Here is a 19,418-nt window from a genome sequence, read left to right on the forward strand (position 1 = left end):
AAAGGAAATTTCATATCCTTACCTTGCAATAGTATTGTGGGGATCAATACAATGAAGATGTAACCAAAGGAACTTGATTTTTCTTTGACTAAAATATTCTATTATGCAACAAATGATTAATCTCACTAAATAATTTAAAGGAGGGCCAGATCCTGTCCTAAACTATAGTGATATAATTCCAGTGGAGTACTTTTCTCTTTTGGAGAGTCACACAGGCTGCGGTTGGAAGAATATCAAAGGTGGGGCTTAGGAGTGGGTTCAAATGAAATGCAGAGCCAACGAATGACCTACCAAGGACACCAAGTGTGTGTAGAGGAGAGGGAATGAAGCACACAGATGATAACCAGCAACAAGGACCAATGACTTTGGGAGAATTGGCAAACAAAATGGTGGTGCAGAATACAGCTTTCACTTGGACCACCTCTTGGACTGAAAACAATTTTGGGAGCCAACAAGAACTGCCAAGGCAAAGTAATTGTGCAGATTGAGATCAGTAGTGGAGAGGTTCCAGATGCGGGGTAAAGTGTAGCTGGAAAGAATGAAAAATAAGTTTAATATTGGAAAGGGACAAAAAAGGCAGAAAGTTAGAAAGCACCATTCTAGACAGCTGTTGCCTCACAGTTTTAACAATATTGTAATTAAAAAAAACAGCACAGTAACTTGTTTTTTAAGATAATTTTTTTAAGTTTTGTAGTGGATTTGTGAATATTTTTCACATTTCCTTTGAATTTTCCATTACATTTTTTCCCAAAGGTACTTGTGTATCTACCTCTTTTGGAAAAGATGTGAGTACTAGATGGACATTTAATACATCTGAAATTAAGCACTGTTTTATTTCAATATGTCTACCTTAAGCTTTTTGAAAAGCAGAGAAATTAAGATACATCTTTTTGTGAAAAACTTTTAGATGGCTAAAGTAAATTTATGCCAAAGTCAAACTCACATCAACCAGAAATAAAGCTTTTAAAGCTATGTGGCTAATGCATTACTGCCCCATCATATGTTTCCATACATTACAAACACACCTTATCCCTTCCCCTACCAAACCAATCCTGTTCTAGTGCCATCATGCCCTGGCAGCTCTGCCTAGTGCCAGCATCCCTGGGGGAATCATGTTGACTTACCTGCTGTTCTAGGGTTGGAGCTATTTCTCCGTATACGACCTCCTCAGTTAAATGTGAGTTTGCAGTATTGGAATTCTTTATTACCATGGGGTATCGGTAGGATCAGAGAATAATTCAGGCTGGAAGGGAATTAAGGAGGTCAGACTAGAATATATATCACTTTGTTTCTTCTAATGGAAGAAGCTGGGTCTTGGGGAAGGAGAAAGCAGGTTAGTTGATTGGCTTTTAAAGATCTTGTTTTATGTACTTCAGTTGCAAACTAACAACAGATTAGTTTGTTACTGAGTTTTCTTTTTTTTATCATTTCTGCCTCTGAGAAGTTCCCCATTGATGAGTATTTGCATTTCAGAAATATTTGTGGAAGTTTCTGCTAAAAACCAGCCAGACTGGAAGCTGGGAAATTTTCAAAATCACATGCTTAAACTAGCAAATATAAAATGGTTTTAATGAACTAATTCAGTAGCTTTTTATTAATTACCTTAAAAGATGTAGGTAAAGCCTGAGTACTTCATACAAATAATGCTTTAACTTTGTGATTCTACAGCTCTTCTGCAGAATTCTTAATCTTGCTGTAATTGTACAAAGGAGTAATCTTAAAAAGAACCAGGACTATACTTCCAGTTTACATATAATGTGTTTTTTTCATGGAAGGAACTCTTTTAATAAGGCAATAGAAATGTTAATCAAAAATGTATTTAACCAGGTTCCTGCATTTAACAATGATTTTAACAATTCTGCAGGTTGCAATCATTTTTAGTAAAAATGTTTCTTTAGATTCAGTAGTGTCATTAATGCATCAATAGAATAGTTGTGGTGCCATCAGAATGAATGACATATTCTGGTAGTTATTTTAAAAGTAAGAACAGAACATATGTTCAGAAACAGCATTAAGAACAGCTCTGCTGAGTCCAAAAATCAGAGTAGATAATATGTTACTGTATACCTTTGGAATTTTTGAAATAATTAAAAGGCACACTAAAGCTTTTATCAGTAAAAAGAAGCATGAAATTAGATGGATGCAGCCTTTTGAACCCTTATTACTTTTAAAATAACTTTTACAATACTGCTCCTAGGGGCTACGTCCAATGGGAAAGTACTGAGTACTCCACAGGCTTGAGCTCTCAGCTGTGCAGGAGCATACACAAAATAAGTCACTGCAATTAGAAAGAAATTAAATGCACATTATATACTCTGCACACGCCTCCCAGTAGGAACGGTTAAGGATACCAGTTCGTTCCAGCAAGACCCTAAGAGGTCTGGCTGCGGCTACAGCCTTATCCGGTTGCTAAGGGGACAGTGTTTGTCAAGCACTTTCTTTTGCTAATAGATACTGTCATCCTTCTCTACAGAGACCAGTTTCTCCTCCTTTACATGCAGAGCAGCTACACAAAAGTACTCCATGCAATCCAGAAGTGGCGGCTTCGAGCTAACCAGGTTACAGGTGGGAGGGCAGAGAAACAAAGCAGAAGATCAGAGAGTGCACTAGAAGAGGCAATTAGAGGGAGATGAAGAGTGAGAGCGAAGGAAGCTGTTTCATGGCAACGGGAATGACTTCGTCAAGGTTAGCCAAGAACAGCAACCGTGGGTAGATTTGGCCAGGGCTAGTCAATAAAACAGGACTGGCATACATGCTGTAAGTAACTAACACCGCAAACCACTTTGTGAATCTGTTATAATTTCCCCTTCCTTGGGAGGACAATTAATTCCCTGTGCCGCTACCACCGCCTATGCGTGCACCGCTTTTACGAGCTACCTGGGCCACAGGGAGGTGAATCTCTCCCACTCGCGTATTCTCGGCGCCAGTCGGTGAGCAATCAGCTTTAAGAACACCCTGACAGAAAAACCTTTGTACCATTCAAGCAATTTGAGATTAATAGGTTTTAGTAACCAACACTGTGACAACTTCAGCTCTGCCTCTGTGTATGCTACGGTTTTACCGCTTGATGCAGCTCAGTCGCCATTCAAACCGTTTGCTGCCTCTCATCTCTATCAGATTGGGTCGTGAGAGCAAGGTCATTCATTTTGTGCTGGCATGAACCAGACCAGTAGGCTCTGTTAGCATCCAGGATCTTGTTCCTTCTAAAAATAGCCCTCCAGGAGAGCTGGATCGTATCTTGCCATCCCCTTTTAATATTTTAAGTACGAATAACGGAAATTGAATTTGGTTTTGTTCCATGGTATTACCTTTGATGGCTTTTTGATGAAGAAGATTTATTCCATCAGAAAAAATAGACATGACTTTCTGAATGGCTCTTTGTTCATGCTACGTATCTGCCTATTTTCGTATCATTATTGTATGCTATGGTTTCTCTAATTAGAAGTCCATAGAACTGTTCTGTAAGAAAGTACCGTAATTCCCATCCACTTGTATGTTAAGAGATTCATACGTGATACTTGTCTTTGAAAAAGCAAGATGTTTTTGTTGTTGGTCATTTGTATTAAATTGTATGTATTATTTTGCAAGTGTAGCTGAATGGCTCATTTTTCATGTTTTGCTGGAGTTGTGTAGGCCATTTGCTGGGCTTCAGGATTTTTAGCCTGATTTCCCAAGCAAATGAGGCTTATGTGAACATGCTCTCTTTGCCAAATGCTTCTGCCTGTCAAAGCTGAGAGAAGCCTCAGCTTTGAAATGGTTGGTCAAGTTCATCAAGATCCCAGAGATAATTAGGTTCCTTCTAGTTTCATGGAAACTAACTTCCATGTAGAGGAAAGAGAGAATGAAATCAGTGCTCCCATTGAAGAAAAAGCCAGGAGAACTCATCAATCATGACAATTCATCATTTGGTCTTTGTTTGGCAGCTTCTTGACTGTTCAAACAGCATGTGCAAAGCTCTGGAATAATTGCAACGTGCTGTTTTTGCTGGGGATGTAACAGAGGATGTCATGGGGGTGAGCTAGGGGCATTCCACTGACGGGGGGATGCAGGTAAGTGGTGAAGAACTACGTCTGCAGGAAACCCGCTTCATTAGTTCAGCTTCTCATGGAAAAACAGGCATGTCCACATGGATTTTGGATTAATTTAGCACAGGATTTTTTGTCAGTTTTGGTGTATGATTTCTGTGGTTTATATGAGCACATGTGCTCATTGATAGGCACATTTCTTTGGAATCGCACTTAACAGTCCTAGCCGTGTCTTCATGATGCTTTTGTTTTGGAACAGTGCAAGGCAATGCAGTGGAATAATGTTTACTTTAGTAACTTCAGCCAGTTAAGTTTTTTACGAGGGTACCAATAAGAGTCATTATCTAAGTTATCCAGCTCTGAAGTCTGCATGTGACTCGTGGCTAACTGAACATCAGTTAGAATAATTAGGCACCAAAATTCATGGCTTTATTTATGTTTTCAGTTTTTATTTCTGTAGCAGATGCATTGCCCATAGATTAACAATGTGAAACTGAACAAAAATCTTTGCTCTTTGCCTTAGCGCATAGGACCTTTTCCAACTGCATCCTACTTGGAAATCTGACCTTGTGGAGTCCCGAATTTGGCAGGAGGAAGGTGCTGCTGGAAATATACTTTTCCAGTTTCTCAATCATTTATTCATGAATATGAAGTTAAACACTGAGTGGTATTTGGCCAAATCATTCACTTCAAGAGTCAGGTTTATGATCCTTTTCCAACAATTGCAGACTTGAGGGTATCTGGTAGATCGCTCTTACCAGATGTAGCTATGCATTTTCTGCCAGAGGGCCCAGGCTGTCTTTCCTAGCTTTCAAAAACTATGAGAAACTAAGACTAAGAGTCACAGCTTATTTACTTAGTGCCAACAACCTGATAATGCAAACCTTAATATTGAAAGGTCAGGTATTTAATGTCCTAATAAAGAACACTTTGTGTGAGAAACTAATCTGGATGGACATTAAGTTGCAAATCTGATTGGCAGTGTTCACAAAATTGCTGCCAAAAATTCATAGGGAAAGTTGTAAACTGATATCCCGAATCAATTAGGGCACAGCACTGTATTATAATTCTTAGCCATCTTTTCATCTGCTGGAGCAACATATCTTTGGGAGTTATCTCTTGAAGATATCTCAGAGGTCATGTTTTAACTTCAACATTATGGGTTAGAGCTTTTGGGTTTGTCTGTTTGTCTCTTTGTTTCAACATTGCCGCACCAGATTTTTTGGCATTCCTGTAAATTATCTGCAAGGATAGAATACCCTAGAACTGCACATCATTCTGCTTCTTGCTGGGACTTTTGTAAGGCTCCTGGTTAAAAAAACAGAATTTTAGTTTTGTGGGAGTTTTGATTTATTCTTTCAAAATCTGTTTTCATTCCAGATTGAAATACAACCTGAGAAAATGCACACACACACACACACAAACACAGGTGCGGGTGCGCGTGTGCACACACGCTCTTGGAACACCCCATAAAGTGAAACTTTAACAAAGGGTTGAGTTTTCTAACTGAAAGATTTTATATTGATAAAATCAAGACGGTTCATTTAAATGCCAGTATTATGTTAAAATATAATACGAAGTAAAAAGGCTTGAGATTAAAAGTTTTTTTCTGAAATGAAAGACCTTGCATATGCTCTTAATTTTGCTCCCCTCCCCAATGGCATTTCAGTGAAACCATTATTTTCTGCAAAGTACCTACATCCGAATGAAATGGCAACATTCCATTGGAAAATTTACATCCAGCTGTTCGAAGCTTTCTTCCACTGTTTGTTTAATTGTGAACTCATTTTGTTCACATCATAACAATTATAGATAGCTTATCTGTCTGGCATCTTAATTAGCAGATTACTAATCTAGGACTTCAACCTTTCTGCTTGCTGATAGCCTGTGTTTTCTAACCCTTCAGTTAGTCTTTTCATTCATATATGCTATGGTTTTCATATATTCCATGTCTTCATTAAGCATAGGCTCTTTAATCATACCTGTTTTAATACTAAGATTATCGCTAAGGTGGAAGAGAAAATCCAAATAGGTTTGTCATGGATCACGCCTAAAATGTGCAAAGAATCAGTTTATAACAAGGATCAGATAACTCAGAATTATGAGGTAATCTCCCATAAAATATTTGCTGGTTTTGAGAAAAATCGGTGCAGAGTTCTAGTCAGAAAAAGCAAATATTTTTATATAACGAACACACATTAAAAATGTATATAAACAATGGCACTAAGATATATTAAACAGGCTTGGTCTTAACATGGAATTATGTGCCCCTGCTATATATATATATATATATATATATATACACACATATACTATATCTCATACATATATAATATTCTATTACTGTACATGTTTTCCTAGTAACTGAGACCTTAATGATCTGTAATGTATTTATTCTCCTGTGGCCCTCATGTCAAAGTTTCCAGCAGCTTTCAATTTTAATCGCCAAAGTGGCTTCACATCAGCACAGTGGGAGAAGTTTCTCCTGTGTAGGTAGGTTGCTGAAAGCTTTAGGGCTTACGAGATAAAATTGATCCTGTATGTGTTAGTTAGTTGTATTAGCGAGGCAAACTCGTTGTCAGCAAATTTGTCGTCACAACAGGTGCTACTTCTTCCCTTTGGTAGGAAACTCTTGAAAACCTCTGAATCGTTTGCACACTACTGATTTATCACCGTTGCTTTAGGTCTCACGTTGAGCTGCAGTCACGTTTGTGTGCAGCTGTCCTTTTCTGCACATGGCAGACTCACAGGATCACATGTAAATGCTTTCAGCAGAAAGAATTGCCCACTGGATTTAGCAGAAAGCCTCCGACACATCCAGAACTGATCAGCTGTGCTCTTTTATGCAGGGAATGGATGAAGCTATAGCTTATACTGTTGCAATTATACCATGGGAACAAAACCAAAATAGCTGAATTTTGGAAGTTTGTTCAAGATTTGTCCCTCCTGGTAACGTGGAAAAATGAGACTCTTATGGTGGTGGGCAGGAGTATCTGATGTTTGAATAAAGCTTAGAAATGTTAAACATGTGCTTGTGAAACTAAAGCACAAATAGAACGGCTTTGATTCAGCACAGGTCTGAAAAGTCACGTTTTGGTTCCTCACACTTACTTTTCGTACCATCTTTTTGTTGATGTGACGTTTGTTACTCTTGTCCTGAAACTGTTTTTCCAAACTGAGCAAATCACTGCTTTGGTAGAAATTGCGTGTTTCTGTTGTGTTTGAAAACCAAAAGCCTGGCCTAAGAGTTCCAATCATAATGTTACTAATTTACAAACATATATTCATTCCTCACCCTCAAAAAGAGTTTGTCCAATGATACGAACTTCTGCATCCCACTATGTCAATTGCGTAAGTGAATCACAGAAATGTGATGACATGTGAGGCTCTCCAAAAATTTTAGATGACTTTTTAAACATCTCGCAAACTGAATCCCGGATTCTGCATGGGTGGATGTCTGTGCCCCGGGAAGTTTTGCTGACATCAGTGATTGGGATGCTTCCAAAAGCAGGGGGAGAAATAAAAAAAAAAAAGAAATAGAGAAAAATAATCACTCTAACTATGTACTTGATCCCACAGGAGTCTTCATACCTGTGCTCAATACAGTAATACTGTCAGAAAGATGGCTATCAAGACAAATTGTACAGAAAACTTCAGAGCTGGAACACTTTCTAGGAACAAACAGAAAATCATCGGGGTATTTGAGGTAAATGTCAGTGCTGGTCCAGAGAAATATATTTGCCTTTAATCTCTGCTGACATTTTCTCTTTTAAGATGCCTTTTATAGTGGCTTCTTGTCTTGACATATGTCTGTCATTTGGGGCTCACGTTTTCCAAGATGGCCATTTTGCTCAGGCTGACTTTGCTTTTAAACTCCTCACTTTTAAGTTGCTTTTTCTAACTGAGGTGAAGAATGAAATTGATAAAACACATTGATTTTTCCATATGACAAAACATTTCTGAAGATTGCTAGGCTGAAGGAGATTAATGCTTCCAGGATTTGAACAGTGACTTAACATTTGGCAGAAAGAATATATTGGTACCAAAGATATTCCTCCTGACAATCTTGTGAAAATTTGCCTATGTTTGGCCAGTCCATACATGTCTGAAAAACTTGTTCGCATGGAATCATAGAATCGTTTAGGTTGGAAAAGACCTTTAAGATCATCAAGTCCAACCATTAACCTAGCACTGCCAAGTCCACCACTAAATCCTGTCCCTAAGCACCACATCTACATGTCTTTTAAGTACCTCCAGGGATGGTGACTCAACCACTTCCCTGGGCAGCCTGTTCCAATGCTTGACAACCCTTTCGGGGAAGAAATTTTTCCTAATATCCAACCTAAACCTCTCCTGGCGCAACTTGAGGCCACTTCCTCTTGTCCTATCGCTTGTTACTTGGGAGAAGAGACCAACGTACTAACATGTTCTGTTTCCTTACAGCTCCAAATACTAGCGGGACTTTCCTACACAGCAACAGAGTTTTACATACATATTGTTGTCTTTCACAATATAAAATCCGTAACACAACCGGTCTACTCGGCTGTTTTCTCTGTTAGTCGCAGGCCATGCATGGCGTGGCTCAGACGTCCTTCTGGCTGCGAGGATCCTTGTGGCAAGCGCCGCGGGGCCTTGTGAGACCCTGTCCCCTTTGCTCACTGTGCTGCTCCTTTTGCATGGAGCTTCTGGGAGGCGAGGAGGAGAGCGCAGAAGAAGGCTGTCCTGGGTGGGACAACAACTCCCAGGGGAAGAGAGGCTGGTCCAAGGGCGAGGGAGCTGAGGAAAAGGCATGGAAGGGAGAGGAAGGACCTGTGGCAGGTGGGACAGAATAAAGAGTAGCAACAGAGGCAGGACCTGAGGCGTGGAAAGGAGGAGTGAACAGAGGGTGTAGCCACAGAACAGTGCCCGCCATAGCCAAGCTTCAATGAGGAAACACCCTATCCCCCCAAAAAACCCCCAACCCTGTGTAACGTACTGCAGATCCATTAACCTCTTCTCATTTCTTCGAATTCCTTTTAGCATTAAATTCACCTCAAGCATTTGTTGAAGGTTGCTATAGATTTGAAGGTGTCAAGCCCTTCTGAAGATACATAGCATGCTTGTGAATGTGGCTCCACGGCAGAATATGTCAGTATTACAGGCCCAAAACTATGGGAAATCAGAGGCTACGGTTGCAGAACGTTACGGTTAGAAATGGAAGCCACCAAACCCGAGTTTTACAGTATCTTTATTCACCACAGGATCCTGATTCACTCTCAGATGCCATCTGTCTTGTGCACCAAGTCAGTCAGAGGTACGATGGAAAGAAAAAAAAGCGCCTGTCATCGTGCAGCAGCACCGTGTCGTGATGTATTACCTGCGCCGTGGAGCAAGCCAAGACGGCACAGGCAATTTTAATTCTGACATTTCCTCTCTGTCAGCTGCTTTACTTAGCAAAAGCAAGGCTTTTTTCGGCATTTTTACGGGGCTGTACGGGCACTCAGTGCGGTCGTACCTGTATGAACACAGGGAAGCTCCTGCTTGACTGCAGGTGCCGGGTGCGTGAAGTTCTGGAGATGTTTACGGGTGGTTCAACAGCTCTGCTTTCTGTTTCAGCCAACAGCTTTGGGAAGAAAACCCGCGAAAGAGAGCCATGGGAAGTGATGAGATCTCCCCTTGACGAAAATCAGCATCTTCTCCCCAAACCCGGGGGTGCTCAGCACCTCCCGCACCACCGGCCGCTGAGGGGCGGGGCGGGGCGGGGCGGGGCGGGGGCTCTCCCGCCCGCTGTGGGCGGGCGCGCGCGCCAGGCGGCGAGCCCCGCCGCTCCAACGGCCGCCGTTCGAGCGCGAGCGGGGGCGCGCGCGCAGGGCGGCGGCGGCGGCGGCGGCGGCGGCCGGGGGGAAGGAGGAGGAGGAGGAGGAGGAGGAGTCACGCTCCCCGGCACGCTCCGCCGGCCCGCCCCTCCCCGCCGCCCCCGCCCGGCGCTCCCGTCTCGCAGCCGCGGCGCCTGCCAGCGCCTCTCCTGCGTGCGCTCCACTTGGTACGGCCCACCCCGGGGATCATGGCGATTGATGGTAAGTAGGCCAATAACGGGCTCCTCTCGCCCCGAATCGCTCCCCTCCCCCAGCCCCCTCCTCTCCCTCTCCTCCCCCGGGCACGGGGAGGGGGTGGCTCCGGGGGGGGAGGGCTCCCACCGCGGCGTGAGGTGGGGGCGCACCGAAGGCGAGCGGCACCCCCGCCCGGCGGTGCCCGGAGCGGGGCTGAGGAGGGCGGCAGGCGGGCTCGGCTCTCCTCCCCTCTTCTCTTCTCTCTCCCCCCCCACCCGCCCCGGCCCGGCGGCGGGGGCTGCAGCGGAGGGGCTGTTTCATGCGTGGGGGAGAGGTGAGTGTCGCTGCTCCCTCCTCCCGTTTCCGAGCCGGAGAGCCGGGAAGGGGTAAATAATCCCTGCCACGGTGGCCGGCATCCTTCCTCTCCCTCCTCCTCCGCCGCCTGCCCCAGGGACGCCGGGCGTGCGCCTGTGGGCGCCGCGGAAGGGACCCGAGGAGGACGGAGCCATCCTCTCCGTGCCGTGAGGCGCCCTTGCTGTGGTGGGGAGGCGGGGGCGGGCGGCTCCCCCCGGGGCCGGCTGCGGGGCCGGGGCTGTGCCGCCTCTGCCCGCCGCCGGGTCCGAGACCGCTGGAGCGAGGGGGTGTCTCGGAACAACCCGCACCCCGGTTGTAAATGTCAGTTGCTGAACGTGCGCAGCCTTGTCCATCCTCCCCGGAGAGACTTTGCCAACTGCTTTAAAACTAGTCGTCCCTCCTGGCCCTGAAGTCTCTGCAAACTGCTTCCCCAGGCGAGGGAGGTTCCCTGCTCTCTGCCGGTTGCCCAGCTGCTGAGAGCTAACAGGCTGTATAGCAGCTTGTGTCCGCAGATCTTTCTAGTCATCACTTAAAAACAACAACAAAGGAGTGAGATGTACTAGACACTTGTTGGGTTTGTTTGGAGGTGGTCATCTTAAAAGGCAGGGCTCCTGAGCTTTGTTTCGAAACCGTTCCTCTCGATTCTGAGAGTCATTTTACACCTCGCGAAAAATCCTTAAAAATAAACAAACCCCAGAACTTTATTTCCAGCAAAAGAAGGTCTTAAGGTATGCTGCTTCCTTGACCGTGGTGTTTCTTTCTGAAAGCATCTGTTGTTATAACTTAAAGAATCTAGGAAAACAGTGAGAGAGGGAAAAAAACATACTGTTCTTGTTTGTTTTGCATGTGGGATGCTTCTGTGCTGTCATTTTCCTTGAATTAGTAATTCAGGCCTCTGTAAGGAGAAGTTGCACTGCGCAAGCAAAGCTGCATGTTCACCCTGTCTTGGAAGCTGTGCACATCAGGAGTCTAAGTTGGCCGGCTTTAAGTTGGCTAGGTTCTTTTCTGCTGAAAAGCCCTCTTAATATTATCAAGAATATAGCAAAAATTTCTGCAGGGTCTGGACTTTTTACATAACTCAAGCTGAGAAAAAAAAATTATTGGTCCTTCAAAATCTGTCTCTGTTTTCATTTTAGGCTGCATTATCCCATAAATCTTTGAGAATTTGTTAGATCTGAAAATATTCACAAAATGTGAAATTTGTGTTTAATATTTTCAGAGTATTTAGGGTATTACTTCCTAAAAGTTAAAGCAAATACTTCTGAATGAATTAAGCAATCCAGCCTTAGAAAAGGATGCAACACTTCTCATTAGGGCCAGACTTTAGAGATAGCCCAACTGTCTTGTATGCACTTATGTGAAATTGCCAAAATGGGACTTAAGCTCTTGAGAAAATTAGGTGCATAGTTTACAGTTAAGTGTGAGGCAGGAGAAAAAAAAAAATCCCAATCATGAAAGTGATCTGCTAGGTTTTGATTTAGTACTCTTCCTGAAGACAGAAAATGCAATGTATTTTTCTGCTGTAGTCTGTAGCAGGCATGCAGCATCCTCTTTGTTTTCAACCGAATAGCTGATTGCTGTAGATTTGTTAGTAGGTGTTACAATTTTTATTCCTCATTGACTGTGCTGTTTAGCAGTATTATTTCCTGGCCAGCAGTATTTAAAAATACGAGTTTGATTTGGGTGAATACTAACTCTTGAAGTCAGGATCAAACCATAGGACTTGTAGTCTAAAGTGTCAAAATACAGAATTTACATTCCAAGTAAATTTGTAAATGTATTTAATTAAGTAAACAGAGAAAATACTTTGCTCAGTTTTAAAGACACTGCAGTTGTCCAGATTTTTTTTTTATTTTTTTGGTAAAGGCATGGGAAATAAACAAGATTGAAAACTTCTGATTGAAGAATAAATATAAAATAGTTCAAAACTCCTTCAAAGCAGGACATAGTTATATGTGAAGAGTGCACAAACTTAAAAGAGCTCAAATTAAAATGTTAGCTGCAAGGAATTAAGTGCTTTTGGCTGTTCTTAAAAATCTGTAAGTACCATTTCCAGTGTCACTTTGTCAGCATACTAGTTTACATTGGTTCTAACACTAAAACCCAAAGGTTTTGTAAAAGTGAGGCTTTTTGTATCAAGTGTTATAGAGAACCAGGGAGCTGCTGGCCATGGCCAATGACCATTGTAATTTTGGTCAGTCACAATGCTTTGTTACTTTTTTGCATTATGGTCTCTGACAGACTTTTAAAAGATGAGCTTTCTTCGTGTGATCAAGTTCAAAGCCCTAATTTAGTGACTGTGGGAACAATTACATCTTTTTCTTTAGAAAGTTAGTGTCATGTTGAAACATGTTATTTTTTACTTCTTTATAAAGACATCAGGTGTATTGTTTGCACAGGTCAAGCAATCTCAGATTTGCGAGGAAAGAGCAGAGGGCAACGCAGTTGGAAAAGTTTTGGCTCAAATGAGATTAAAGAATTGTATTTACAGTTCTTATTTCTGTATATTTCTCTTCCAAAACAAAATTAGTGTTAGTATGATGTAGGAGCTCTATTTTAAGATCCAAGGTTATTCATTGCTTAATAGTTCCACATTTTCATAGGGAAAGGTTAAATTAATCTAATACAGAGAGTATCAGAATGGGGAGGATGGCAAATATGGTAGAGAGTATGGCCAAACTGAAAGCAGTAGTAAGACCAGAATGGTAGCCAGTCTGAGAAAAGATCCTATCACCTACAGCTGCCCAGGCCTGGGGTCTTGTGGCAGTTTGCTGGGATTGGGAAGAGATAGAGTTGAGGAGTCACTTCTGAGAATCCTTCAGCATCGCAGTGGTACTGTTCCTCGGTTTGATTTCTTTATGCTGCTTTTCCTCTTTTGAGCACTAGCAAAACTTTGGCACCTGCCTTAAGAGTTCTGTTGAATTGAGGTCTGGGTGAGGAGCTAGCGATGGAAATCATATTGCAATTGCATGGAGGAGGGAAAAGAAATATAAAGGTTGCAGTGGCATGCTTTGTAACCTAAGGCAGAATTGCATATCTTGCATAACCTCATGAATCTACTTTTACCAGGTTTTTGGGCTGAACTTGAACATGCCGTAACGTGGTATAGGCTATACAAAAGTGTATGTTTCTCAAGGAGGGGAATACATTTAGAGAAGAACCTTTTCAGACTGAGTTAATTCTTTTTGAATTTAAACTCTTTCCTGTGGTTTCCATTGTGAGGAGTTTAGTGTTAAGAACTGAGAAGTAGTATTAAAGAGAATAATGAGCCATACAGATAAAAGGAATCTAGTAGAGAAGAACAAATTACAGGGTAGTGCTGTCATCTAGTAAGTTATTGCTAGAGTAATGAGACTAATGAACATGGCTTCCCGGATTTCCCCCTGTGATCCTACCAGTGTAACACTTGCCCTTCCTCATGTAGTATGCCAAGGTCCTCGTCGTGTATCTAGGCTTTTGAATACCTTTCGTTTTGTTCCTGCATCTCCCGAGTGTCTCTGAAGTGTCCTGAGCTCTCCGATGTTTCTGACAAGATTGTCCCTCCCTCTCTTTCCTCATCTGCCAGCTGTTTGGTTGGGAGCAGGCAGCTGCAGCTGTGTGTGCTGTGCATGGATTTATCGGCTGGTTGGCCGTCAGTGTGATTGGTGGGGTCTGTGGTTGTGTTGTATTTGACTGCTGATGTTTTGTGAAACGTAGAATCCAAAAGTATTAAGTTCTTAAAACTTTCTGTCAATTTTGGCTTAAATTAGCCAGTGAATTTGTAAGCAATAGAAGGATGGGGCAGGAAATGAACTGTTTAATTATATAACCCTCATTTCCTTGGGAAGCAAAGACAAAAATTACTGAATGAACCTACTTTTTGTTTATGTATATAGGAAGAGAGAGGATTTAGAACACTGCTTCATATAGGTTACATGAAAACTCTGCCTAGCTACAAATTTCCAGAATCCAGAAAAGGAAACAAAAGAGCAATGAGCTGTGTACAGTGCTTAGGTAGGAGTATCATATGTGTGGCTCATAGGTTGAATCTGGCCTAGGGAACAGTTTTATCTTGACTTCCAAATTACCTGGGATATTCAGGTGTCACTAGCATGTACTAGAAGGGTGTAAGATGACATAAAGATCCTCAAGTTAGCGCTGACCTGAATTGGCCGTAGTGCTTCTGAATCCAAGTTGGTGCAGCCAGGGCAGGGGTTGAGCCAGCAGTATTAAATAAAGCCTAAACATAAGAAGCCGTATTTTGTACTTAGTCCCACATTTAAACACATTTGTTAAATGTGGGGTGGATCAAATGTCCGGGTATCAGATTTGATCAGCCACACAGAATCTGTTTAATGCTGTCTTATGCTCATTCACTGTCTGTAGTGGAAACTATTCAGTAAGTGTTACCTGGTATTAATTTTTTTAATGTCATTGTAAGGATGATTCCCTGCGTTACAACTACCTGAAAGGAGGTTGTAGAGAGGTGGGGGTCGGTCTCTTCTCCCAGGTAACAAGTGATAGGATGAGAGGAAATGGCCTCAAGTTGCACCAGGGGAGGTTTAGACTGGATGTTAGGAAATTTTACTTCACTGAAAGGGTTATCAAGCATTGGAACAGGCTGCCTAGGGAAGTGGTTGCGTCGCCATTCCTGGAAGTATTTAAAAGACATTTGGATGAGGTGCTTAGGGACATGGTGTAGTGGTGGTCTTGGTAGTGTTAGGTTTACGGTTGGACTTGATGATCTTAAAGGTCTTTTCCAACCTATACGATTCTGTGATTATTTGCTGATGCCAGTAAAACCTTGTGCCATATGCAAAATTACCAATTTCCTGGTTGGATTTGTGTTACACCATCATCACTGTAGTGTTACAGATCAGTTGAAATAAAGAAAACCATTAGATCTCTATCACCTTTTAGGTAATAGAGTGGGCTAACTTTAAAAAAAAAAAAAATCTAACCTCTAATGCTCTACAGGTTAGAGCATTTTTTGACAAGCTCCCCATGGGCTGAGGTGAAGCTATCATACTTGATATAAGAACAGTTGATGTATTGCAGAGTGAAATTCTTGAATTCTGTTCATTTTTAATGCTTAGCACTTTTGCAAATTGGAACTCTTGGCGTTCAAGATGGGCATGCAGGAAAGCAAACACACAGTCGCTACGTGATTAAAAATGTTGGCTTATATTACTGCCCATCAAAATACAGGGGATCTGTAAGAGAGGAAAGAGGCTTGCTGTCTTCCAGAGAACTTTCCATTAGGTCATATTTTCTCTTCACATTATTCCCAGCCTGATTGAATTACACTTCTTCCAGCTTTTGTAATGAATGATGTGAGACATCCACAGCTCATACTCTCAGGCTTTTTCCTGAATATTGTCAAGCTTTGGACTGCATAAGGCAAAGGTCCTATATTGTATATAAAACTAAATGTGCAGCTGGGAATTGAAGTGGGGATTTCAAGTCAGCATTTAATCCTTGCAGTTCCTAATTTTTGAGTGTTTAACTCTTGGAGGTAGGAGATGTTTTCTGATTTCTGTGTAGATCTCTCTCTAGAGTGAGATGGAGAAACTTTTGGGATGGTTTTGAATGTTAATTGTCAGACAGCAAAGTGTTGAGTTTGTGAACTAATAGGTCACGTTCTGCAGAGGAACATATTCTTCAGTGTGAAAATTGGTAGGTTCAGTATGATTGACACACATCTTAGACGTATTTTTGTTATATAGTCTAAAATAAGCAGTTTTCCTACTAACTGGGATCTTTTGAAATATAAATTCTTGGTAGTAGTTTCCCTTTGTATCACAAACTCACTGTTTTATCTGAAATATGAGAAATCCAGTTACTAATACTATTTCTGTGAGTATATTTTTCTCACCATTTCTTTGAGTAACTAAAATTAATAAAATGTACACTTTAAAAATAAATTATGCACACAAGTCCATAGATCAATAATCATTTAAAAAAGAAATATTTCTCAGCTTACTTTCTGTTGTGAAACTTTGCTCTAGAATGGTGATTCAGTAGTGTTAACTAAAAACTGTAGGAATTAGCTAAAAGTCATACTAATTTTTTATCCCTTTTTTGCTATCAACTTTTGTTGTTGACATCTTCCTTTTTATTTCCAGAACATTTGATAGCAGTGTACATTGCTTGGCAATGTATATGTAATCTTTTTGTCATTTGCAGTGAAGTAATAATTCTTCTTGTAGCTGCTGATTCTTTTCCTATTGTTATTTTAAAAAGTATCCACAGGTTTTATATTGGGTCAGATTTGAACCATTTATACTGAATGTTTCTGTTGCTAGTTATATTTACTGTAGCTCTTCATTTCCACTAGTAAGACTTATCTGAAGAAGTATTTGAGAACAAGGTAAAATAAAGAACTTACTAATCTTTTTTTAGTGCTAATTATATTTCAGTTGTCAGAAGAGTGGGGAAGGAGAAGTGTCTGGTCATTCTAGGTAGAAAGGAAGCTGAAATACTATTATTTTCATGATGGGGGGGGGGGGGGGAGAAGGTCCCTGAGAACCTCTCTACTTTATGACTTAGTCAGCTTAGAAAATCTATGCTATCTCTATTTCTTTTTGGCTTCTGTAAGTCCATGGAGATGCTTCCATTTATTTCAGTGTGGGTAGGATCAGATGCAAGATTTTGAGAAACAGAAATGGCTATGCTATTCTTGATTAATTGTCATTGATTGCTAATTCATTGATTACTGTCGTTGGTTCTGTTGATTACAAATATAATTTAAAATTAAATATTTTCTGTGTGAAAAAAGTTTTAATGTTTGTCACTACTTTTATGGTCAGATAACAACAAACAAAATGTTTTTAACTTAAGTCAGGACAGGTAGATGACCTTATCCTTAGGCTAAGAAGTTAATAAATAGCAATGATTTTAAATGGTGCCAGCAGACAAGACAGTCTTTACAGTAGGAGTTTGTATTATAAAACCAGAACGTTGTTTTCTAACTTTTACTCTTGAAAACTTCTGGTTTTGAACATGTCTGCTGCTAATTGAATCTGATACTTATTTCTCTTATTAGTGGGTTAGACAGTAAATAATTGTTTATTCACCTGCTTACGTCCACCATCTGTTGTGGTTTTTTTCCAGGTCCAAGAGTCTTAGGCTATTAAATCATTCCTCATATGGAAAACATTGTGTTTTAACCATTTTCGTTGACTTTTTTTGCCTTTTTCTGTCACTTCTGTGGTTCTATTTTATTCTTTAAGGTGGTGGGACAGAGGAGACCAAAACTGCACAAAATATACAAGATGTGGGCGTGTAATAATTATATAAAATAGCAAATTTGATTTTTTTTTTTAACTTGCTGTCTCTTTCCTAATAAATTCAACCATTGTTTGCTTTTTACTCTGCTTTTTGGCTACTTCCAAGGATTGAACTTTAAACATTTCATTTTTTACATATGCAACATTATTTGTAGACTAAAATTGTAAAAAGGGTAGGTACTAAAGGAATGCAGAGGTGATTTTGCACTATGGGTGAGGATGGGCTAATGAGTGTATGTAACCTTTTTAGGAAAAATACCATACTGATGCTAGCTGTAGAGTTGCTGTTCTGTGAAAGTCTTTTCAGCTTTGTTTTCCTTTACAGTTAGCTGTCTGTTCACCTAAAACCAGATTCTTCCTTAAAATCAGCTCATGGTATGAGGCAATTTTTCAAGGAGTAGATTTGTTGATATATGTAAGCCAGAACACTTTCATTATAGTTGTCTTTTAGAATAAATTTGTAGTACGTTATATGGAACAGCTTAGCATAAGAATGAGTTTCCTAAGTATCTTGTATTCATAGCGAAAGCATTAGTATTCCCACATGCTTCAGGCATGTTAACATTAACAGTGTGGTAGGCTTTTTCACTTGTATCCCATTTTATGTTTCTGCATCATAGCACCTCTATTTTATATATTTGCTGCACAGCACTGTTGTTTCCTTCTCGTTTGACAGTCCTGTATGCTCAAGGCAGGTGGCCAGCTGTACCTGTGATCTGTAGATTGACTATGACTGTGTCTGACATGGGGTCACAGAGCAGGAGTGAAGGAGCTCTGCTGAAATGCACGTCCCTTGCCGTTGCTGTGTGTGAGCAACAGCTACTCTGCTGTAATTTGACAAGGTGGGCTCTCAAGGGCTGTAATGAACGCTGTGCCCCTCACCCTGTTCATGCTACTTAACCTGTGTGGTATTGTCATTCTGCACTGGAGTTGCACAGATTTGTCAAGGGGAAAAAATAGTTGTCTAATGTTTAATAAAATGTTAAGTGAATGTTTGTTGAATGTAGTCCAAACTTATGAAAACGCTAATTAAAATACAATCCTCAGCAGGAAAGTAATTTATCATATAAAAAGTATGTCCCAAAAGTTACACCCGATGACAAAGACCTCTGTGATATATTGGTGTAATGTTCTGCTGCAGCTACTAACATGGATTTGTTGCTGAACTGAAGGATGTATTTTATACACAGTACCCTAAGTTGCACCACAGTATTGATGCTGGAACTACGACTGTGTGACAAGTTTGTTGAAGGGATGGAAGGCACCCTCACGGAGTTTGTGGGTGATGCCAGATAGGAGAGTAGTTCATATGCTGGAGGGCAGGGCTGCTATCTTTCAGCTCAGCAAGCTGAAAGAATGGGCTGAAGGGAACTGCATAAACTTCAACAAGGACAAATGAAAAGTCCAAGCCCGTGCAGCACTACAAGTTGGGGACAGACTGGCTAGGAGCAACTCTGCACAAAAGAATCTGAGGATCCTGCTGAACAGCAAGTTGAACGTGGATCAGCCATGTGCCTCTGCAGCCATGTAGACGGACTCCGTATTCGGCTGTGTTAATCCAGTATGAAAAAGACTGACAAACTGGAGAGACTCCAGCAGAGTGCTGCTAAGCTGGTGGGGGACTGGAGCACACAGCACATGAGGAGGGGCTTAGGAAATATGTTTGTGTAGTCTGGGGAAACCTGAAGGGGAGTCTTATTGCAGCCTTTCACTATGTAAGGGTGTCTAAGAAATGGAAATGG

General features: G+C 41.2%; 1 protein-coding gene across 3 annotated transcripts in view; it reads left to right on the top strand.

Moving 5' to 3' along the window:
- The first annotated feature begins 9,916 nt into the window (after positions 1-9,916).
- SYT14 (synaptotagmin 14) overlaps positions 9,917-19,418 on the top strand; it is a 104,611-nt gene continuing 95,109 nt past the window's right edge. For all 3 annotated transcript variants that reach the window (XM_072856851.1, XM_072856853.1, XM_072856852.1), the window contains exon 1: positions 9,917-10,081. In XM_072856851.1, coding sequence (XP_072712952.1) covers positions 10,069-10,081 — 13 coding nt within the window. In that variant the 5' untranslated portion in view covers positions 9,917-10,068. The remainder of the gene's footprint in view (positions 10,082-19,418) is intronic.

This window comes from Ciconia boyciana, chromosome 3, assembly GCF_034638445.1.
Source record: "Ciconia boyciana chromosome 3, ASM3463844v1, whole genome shotgun sequence".
NCBI lineage: Eukaryota > Metazoa > Chordata > Aves > Ciconiiformes > Ciconiidae > Ciconia > Ciconia boyciana.